The 8,076-nt window shown below is 38.4% G+C and overlaps 1 protein-coding gene across 2 annotated transcripts in view; it reads left to right on the top strand.

Annotated features, from left to right (window-relative positions):
- The first annotated feature begins 536 nt into the window (after nt 1-536).
- Nucleotides 537-8,076, top strand: part of txndc16 (thioredoxin domain containing 16) — a 20,024-nt gene continuing 12,484 nt past the window's right edge. The window contains exons 1-14 of one of the 2 annotated variants that reach the window (XM_041781490.1): nt 537-941; nt 1,115-1,292; nt 3,774-3,856; nt 3,976-4,049; nt 4,134-4,208; nt 4,482-4,603; nt 4,800-4,890; nt 4,977-5,136; nt 5,897-6,066; nt 6,947-7,007; nt 7,089-7,209; nt 7,295-7,438; nt 7,550-7,609; nt 7,696-7,906. In XM_041781490.1, the coding sequence (XP_041637424.1) occupies nt 1,139-1,292; nt 3,774-3,856; nt 3,976-4,049; nt 4,134-4,208; nt 4,482-4,603; nt 4,800-4,890; nt 4,977-5,136; nt 5,897-6,066; nt 6,947-7,007; nt 7,089-7,209; nt 7,295-7,438; nt 7,550-7,609; nt 7,696-7,906 (1,526 nt within the window). In that variant the 5' untranslated portion in view covers nt 537-941; nt 1,115-1,138. Of the gene's footprint in view, nt 942-1,114; nt 1,293-3,773; nt 3,857-3,975; nt 4,050-4,133; nt 4,209-4,481; nt 4,604-4,799; nt 4,891-4,976; nt 5,137-5,896; nt 6,067-6,946; nt 7,008-7,088; nt 7,210-7,291; nt 7,439-7,549; nt 7,610-7,695; nt 7,907-8,076 lie in introns of both variants that reach the window. The other variant, XM_041781489.1, reaches the window with a different exon arrangement.

The raw sequence follows: 8,076 nt of genomic DNA, 5'->3' as shown, positions 1-8,076 counted from the left end.
GCTTGACTAGTTTCTGACTTCTCGGAGAGGCTCAGTGAGCCGGCTCAAATTTGGGTGAATTCAGTTTGAAATTCCTCATTCCTGTTCAAAATGGTAAAATGTGGAGAGCTCACTGAAAATAAAAGAGTCCGCCTTAAAGCACCTCATGAGGCTTGATGGTCTCTGAGACAAATATGACAGGTGGTCTAATAAATTTGTTAAGCACTGAATATGTGATGATTTATTATTGTACCTTATTTAGGTGTCATTGGTGTCAGTGTTTTGAAAATCAGTTACAAAACAATACATTGTGCTTTCTTTCCCAGGCCTGCAGATGTAACCTGAAATATATATATATATATATATATATGTATATATATATATATATATATATATATATATATTCGCCCCTTTATAAATAGTTACCCTTTATGTCAGAGGACACATTTTTATATATTTCCCATAAAAATCGCTGAGAGGATAAATATCAACCCGCTATCATGTTATCAATGGGGGACTCTTATTCTAAAGGGACAACCGGAAGCAGTATTCTAGCTGTTGCAGTTGAGCACCTTCCTGAAAGCTGGAGCATCACTTTTTAAAAGCCGTTTCAATATTTTTCTCTGTACGTGGACAAAAATTAAACAACAAATTAGCTGTATCGGCTTTGTAAGATAAACATGAACTTGTCTAAATTTACAGTTAGCCGTTGGAAGCAGCATTAAGCTAACTATCCTGTTAGCAGCTAGGATGCTAACTAGCATTCCTTACATTCCACAGTGATGTACAAGCTTCGTTTTGAGGCTTTTTTTTCTGGATTTAACTCTTATAGATCAAATTTTCATCACACTATTTGTGTCGTAATGCTTTCATTCACTACAACCACGAGTTTGACTGTGGTTTTTAACGTTTTTACCACCTGGGGAGACACAAGTTGAATTTTTCTCCACTTCGCTTCTCAGGTAATTCCACCGGCATGCCCCTTTTCACATCTTATGTATGACACATTTAGTAAGCAATATGTCATATATGTATCATTCCCTGGTGTTACTGGGACAGTAAACCTTAATTAAAAGTTATTACAGGAGCTTACTTCCCCATCTCATAGCTCACAAACCTGTATTTTCTTCTGCAGAGAGCACCACTCAATCTGTCCACCATGTGGATGTGTATTGCTGTTTTCCTGCTATGGATGAGGCCAGGAGGATGCACAGAGAAGGCCAACATATCACTCCTGATCGAATACACAGCAGCAGACTTCTATGAGAAACTGCATTCTGGGAAGATGATGTTCATCTATTTTGAGCATCAAGGTAGGCTGCACATAAATGACAACAATGTTATGAAAACTTTCATCTCAGCTCTTCAGGTTCCCTTTTAATCCATTAACGCTCCTGTGAGGGGTTTTTAACCCGTGCCAAAACAGTCTGAAATGCCTCTTTTTGACATACAAAGGCAAACAGACCACTAGTGAGAAAACTGCATGCTAGAGACAGAACCTTTGTTTCCAGTTTCTACAGCAAAATGTGTAATGTAATGACAGCCCTCGGCACACTGGTTGTAGATTTGAATCCCAATTATGGTGTTGTTTGGTTCCCATCTTCTTCCATTCTCTCTCCTCATATTTCCTCTTTCTTCTGCCGTCCTATCAATTAGGGCTGGGCAATTGATCCAAATGTAGATTAAATCTCAATGTGACCTACTGCAATTTTCACATCCCAGAGGGTGCAATATTTCTTTGACCTGAAATGTGTTCTGAAAATCCAGTTTAATACATTTTTTGAGGAAGAGGAGTTTTTCTCTACACATTCAAGTGCCAATATTTTCTAGAATAATTGACAAACGTTGCTTCCTTGTTTTTGTATATTTTTGTCTTCTTCAAAATAATAAATCCATACAATCATCATTCCTTTCATTAAAATTCAGATCAAATTTGCAATATAGAAAAAGAAATTGCAATAAGACATTTTTGTTAGATTGATTTGAATTTTGGGAGGATTGCGTAGACATTTTAGATATTTTTGCAGAACTTTGAGAAATTTATTTTGACATTTTTAGGAATTTGATTTGAATTTTGGGTAGGAAATTTGCTTTGAAAGTTTAAAGTATCTTCTTGAAAATTTGATAAATGTATTTGTAAATTTTTGGGGTTTGATTTGAATTTCTTTGGGAATTTGTTTAGATAATGTAAGGTATTTTAATGGAATTTCTTTTTTTTAACTTGTAAATTTTGGGAAATTTGATTCAAATTTCTGGGGTAATTAGCTTTGAAACCTTTATTAGGTAATTTCATGAAATTTGCAAAATTTATTTGTAAATCTTAAAGAAGTTGATTTTTTTGTATGTCTTTTTATTTTTTCTATGAAAGTTTGAGGAATTTATTTTAACTTTTTGGGGAATCTGATTTTACTTTTTGGGTGATGGGGCAAGTCTTTAAAATTTTAGTTTTTTCTAAGTATTTGTGAACATTTGTAGACTTTGGGAGATTCAATGTAGATTTCTGGGGGAAATAGCTTTGTGTGTTATAATATAGAATGGTTTATAATATGGGTGCACCGATCGATCGGCCAAAATCGGTATCGGCGCGATTTCCTTAATTTTAGGAGATTGGCGATCGGCCTATCCTTGTAAATAAGATTGGTGGATAAGATCGGTTTCATATGTACCTCTACCTACTAAAATGTGAAAATGAAAGACTAAAGGAACTGGTATAATTTAGTAGTTTGGACAGCAATGCTTTAAACTTTTCATTTATATTTGAGAGAACTACCCCATGTGCAGTTAAAACAACAAGTTTGTATTGTTTCATGGGTATTGTTCAATGTTATTCAATAAAATAAGATTGAAACTTTGAAGGTGTATGCTGTCAGTAATAAAAAAATCAGTATTGGCCAAAATCGGAAATGGCAGGTCAGGCTTTTTAAAGATCGGTGATTGGCCAGAAAATTGCAATCGGTGCACCCCTAGTTTATAAGATGAGGAACCTGAAGAATAATCACATGTTAAATTGCAATCGCAATGTTGGGTGAAAAAAATCGCAATTAGATTATTTTCCCAAATCGTTCAGCCCTACTATCAATAGAGGCAAAAAAAAAAAAAAACTTTCTCCACAAATTGAAAGATACAGGAGCTTTAAAATATCTGAACATGGAAAATGAAATCAAACCTCTCTGCGTATAAATCCGCCTCATGCATTGCTTTGATCTGGCAGTATTGACTGTTTGGATGGTAGATTTCTCAACAATGTCTTTAATAATACAGAAAAATTGAATCACACTAAGAAATAATTTTCAGCTTGAAGATAAAAAAAAAAAAACTCTTTAGTGTCAGAGTGAAAACAGTTTTCTTCAAAGTAACATCAATCAAACAAAAATATTAAAAGGGAAAATAAGTGATTGCATAAATATTAATCCCCTTTGTAGTGACTGACCTAATGCAGCAGAGGTCCAGCCAATTATTGCGAATAGTCGCACAATTAGTTAATCACAACTGGTTAATCAGTATTCCTGGCTACCATTACACCATGAAAACAAAAGAACACTCCAAGCAACTCAGAGGAAAGGTTATTAAAGAGTATGTCAGGGGAAAAGCACCAAATCTATTCTATTTATTATACATCAGACAACAACCAGTGAAATCTCTTGAAAATAATGTCCATCTTACACCAGGAAATAAATCCATTAATCTACATCAGTTTATGCATGCCAGCGATGATGAATCCTTGTCAAGATACAAACACAGCTATTAAAGCCTTTTAAGTAGTACGTACAACAATGAACTCTTCCTATCTCCAGTCTCTCCAACTGTTGCCCTCTTCCTGGTGGAATTGGAGAAGTCTGCTGAGGCCCTGCAGGATTATGGGATACTGGTTGGCAAGGTAACAGTGGTCCTTATGGTGCTGTATGCTCCATCTGTCTTTACAGTTCATATTTTTGTTGACTTTTACTGTAGCTGTTGACACTAGAATGTGAGTGGTTGTTTGCTCCTTCGTTTTAGTTGGACTGTAATAAAGAACTGGTTCACACGTACTGCATGGAGGAGAGGGTGCTGCATACGGCTTTTCTCTTCAGGTAGGTTGTGTAGACATGACGTTATATATAAAAAGACTGCGGCTAAAAGCTTTTCTAGTAACACAACTTGTGTCTCTGTACCAGGGGTGGAAAGGAGTTTCTGGGATTTGATTTGGACACTGTGTTTGACGTCAACTCCATCGTCTCTGAAGTCCTTTTGTAAGTAAACACTACTTCGTCAAGTATTGAGGGCAAGTATGAGCCTTTCTTAATACTCAGGCTACATATCCGTGCGTCAGTTTTATTACATGTGTATCCAGAGCCTGGTTATTCTGGGTCTTAGAGCTCAATTGTTGTTCAAAGCAACACAAGCTATATAAGCATCTTTTTCCATGACAGACTGCACTTTGTTGTTTTGTTCATCTCCAGAAAAACAGTTAAATCTCTTAAAGTCAAATTAAAAGTAAGAGCTTTTGTCTCTTTGTCCTCCAGTGCCATCCTGCGTGAAGAGGTGAAGTACGTCCACACAGACGCAGACCTCCTCGCCATGGAGAAGGCCGCTAGAGGGAGGAAAGATCTTGTTCTGGGTTATGTCCTCAGCCTGGGAACACAAGGTGAGGAGAAGCGCTCTGAGGCACTGCTAGCGCCAAAACCAACAGTTAAATGTGTGCAAATTGATCAGAATTGAACAGATAAACGTTATCTAGCTGATGGATTTAAGTGTTAAGAATGTGACTTCTATGGGGAGATTGATTGTTTAATTTGCTGATCAAATTGACCATATTGATCCTGTTGATTGTGTTACTTCAGAGCACAGATCCATGATGGAGACAGCGTATGTGTATGGATCCAAATATCAGTTCATCCTCATAACAGGGGGCCCAGTTTTAAAGCATTTAGGGTAATTGTTTTCCTTTCTTCAGTATAGATCCCTTTGACTGTCTTTAGTTGTGTTTACTGACTCGTTATCTGTGTTTGTTTTTCTAGTGCTGATGAGCAGTCCCACTCGTCCCAGGTGTGGTTCCTCCACTGCAGACTTCACAGTGGTCACCGGACTTCAGATCGCTGCCCTTTCACTCGGATGAGGAAAGCCCTCTCCACACTCAGCCTTCACTCCTTCCTGCAGCTCATGGAGGCTCCACTAGTGGTCAGTAACAGGGACATGAGCACCAAGTGGGGAAAAATGCACAATGAAAGACAAGATTTCTTTACATTTAAAGTCATAAGAGCTGATAAATAGTCTAGTACTAACGCTTTTAGATGTAAAAATTTGTATTCTATCAACTTTGCTCTAAGAAAAACATGGTTTATTTGTGATCTTGGGGTAATATCTTCACTACTTTCAGTCCTAGAGTGTCCCAACTATTTCTCTGATTAATAGAATCCACCCTTACCTGCATATCTCAGCAACTACACTGAATTTATGGGTTGTTTTCTTAACTACAGATGATTTAAATTGAGGAAATGATATCATATGGTCCTGCAGAAGACCCAAGCATTTATATTACCTGCCTTGTTTTAGGAAAAAGCATGGTATATTCATAATCTTAGACAAAAGGTCAGGTTGCTGAGAAGCATCCCCACAGCATGATGCTGCCACCACCATGCTCCACAGTGGGGAGGGTGTGTTTGTGATGATGTGCTGAACTCTGGCGGGATGTTCAGTGCCTTGGATTTTTTTCTTATACTTTTTCCACATCCTTATCTCTAAGTTGCTTGGGATGTTCTTTTGTCTTCATGGTGTAATGGTAGCCAGGAATACTGATTAACCAGTGACTGGACCAAGACTACAATCAGCATGTCTCTGCAGCTTTTCAGCTTTCACCAAAGTGGACGTGTTTTCATCCTGAGAAAATCTACAAAGCAAAAGTACTAAAATATGCCTGCATCTGTCTCTCCACTTCCAGACTGAAGTTTACGAAGACCCCTCCTCGGTCAAACCCCCTCAGTTCCCCTACCAGCAGACCCCCCAGGTCTTCCTCTTTGCTCATCCTGCAACTGAGCACCTGGACCGGGAGACGGCTACAACCCTGGCCTGGAGGCTCCGCGGCCTCGCCCTGCTGGTACTCGTACACAGGTACTGTGTAATATTTTGGTCTTTAATTGTATTTTATAGTGTTAAATGTTGTTTTAACACAGTGATACTCAACGCGTGGCTCTGGAGCCACATGTGGCTCTTTTGTGAGGATTTGTGGCTGTTCTATGTCTTCATTTGAAATATTTTTCACCTAGAAAACCTTAAAAAAGGTCAACTTTGACCTCAGACCTCAGGAAGCTACACTCTTGTGCAGCTAAAGCTTTGATTTTCAACCAATTTTTTTGTCTGTTTATTTCTGTTGCTTTTATTTGCAATTTACTCCCCTTATTTTTCCTTTTTTTTTTTTTGCAACTTTTAATCAATTTTTCTGCTTTTTACGCCTATTATGCCACTTCTTTTTGCTACAATTTTCCTATTTTTGGCCCTTTTTAAACAATTTTTGCCTCTTTTATCCTGCTTTTTGCTATTTGCAAATTTCTCCCATTTTTTGCCTTTTCTTGCCCATTTAAGCTTCCTTTTGCCATTGAATGCCACTTCTTTTCCAATTTTTGCCACCTTTAGTGCTTTTTCCCCATTTTAGTCACTTTTCACTCATTTTTTGCCATGTTTTTACCACTTTTTGACCATTTTTGCCACCTGTAACTCATTTTTCTTTTAATTTTGCCTATTTTTCTTCCCATTCTTGCCATTTTTACCCAGTTTTTGCAATTTTATACCTATATGCCCCCTTTCACCCATGTTTTGCCACTTCTTTTGCCACATTTTTAGCATTTTTCCCACATTAACTTAGTTTTATTGCCACTTTAACCCATTTTTGCCACTTTTTACCACTTAGATTGTGGTTCTTGCAAAGGTTTGGCTCTTTGGTTGAGCAGGGTTGAGGAACACTGTTTTAAAGTGTATTTGTTTGCTCCTCCAGGCAGAGCCCTGCAGTGAAAACCCCAGAGGAATACAACGCCGCTTATAGGCTGCCTGGGAAGGTATGCTTGTCTTATGCACGCACTCAAAATCAGTCCTCCAATGGGTGTTTCAACCTTTTTGTTTATTTTGTGTGTTTTGAGAATTTAGATGTGAAATACTTGACTTTGCACGACCTTGACGAGGTGCTAGAGCTCTTCACAAACCAAGAGAAAGAGGAGGAGGAAGACGAGGGGATGGAGGAGGAGGAAAACTCACATTTTGGTAAAAATTTGGTAGAGAAATGAAAAGACACATCAAAAGAGTAAGGACGAGAGAAATGAGTTGTGTTTCTGTCTGCCTCCAGGAGAACTGGATGATGAAGTGGCAGCATCTGTCTATGAAAGCAGAGGCAACTTGCCGGACGTGGACTCAATTACCCATCTAACCTCTGAAAACTTCCACGCCACAGTCGCTCAAAGCAGCATGACAGTGGCGCTCTTCTACCTCAAATGTAAGACTTCCTGTTCCTACTGTTCCGACAAACAAGGGGTGCAAAAATATGAATCAAAAGGTCAAACAGATGTAGTTGGAATTAGCTGTAGTTTCTGTTTTTCACCTCCAGGGGATGCTGTTTCCATGGCATTCCTCAGCTCCTTTATTGAAGTTGCAGACAGACTGGAAGGTAAACAGTGTAACTGTGGGAGTTTCAGATAAAATTGATTAAAAACAACCCATACCTAACACTGGAACTTTATTTTGTCAAAAAAGAAAAAGCATTTTCAGGTTCTGTGGTCCAGATGAGTGCCGTTGACTGTGGAGAGTGGACCAACCTTTGTGCTGCTCAGACAGGAAGCTCGCTTCCTCTCCCCTTCCAGCCAATCACAGCATTTCCAAGCGTCTTGATGCTCCGACCGAACGAGTCAGCCCAGCGCTACAGAGGGATGCTGGGTGCAGAGGCACTGCATCGCTTCATCATGCTGTAAGAAGCCTATTTTCAATCAACAGACATTCTATTTTTTTATTACCATAAAACCCAGACTATAGGTTGTATCATTCTATAAACTGCACTGTTGTTTTTGGGGGAAAAAGTATATTTTCTTCCTCTGTGATCATATGTATTGCATTCAGAACAGTTTGCAAAATTCACTT

This window comes from Cheilinus undulatus, linkage group 24, assembly GCF_018320785.1.
Source record: "Cheilinus undulatus linkage group 24, ASM1832078v1, whole genome shotgun sequence".
Lineage (NCBI taxonomy): Eukaryota > Metazoa > Chordata > Actinopteri > Labriformes > Labridae > Cheilinus > Cheilinus undulatus.
Note: the sequence above shows the minus strand (reverse complement) of the source record. Positions and strands in the feature narration are given on the sequence as shown.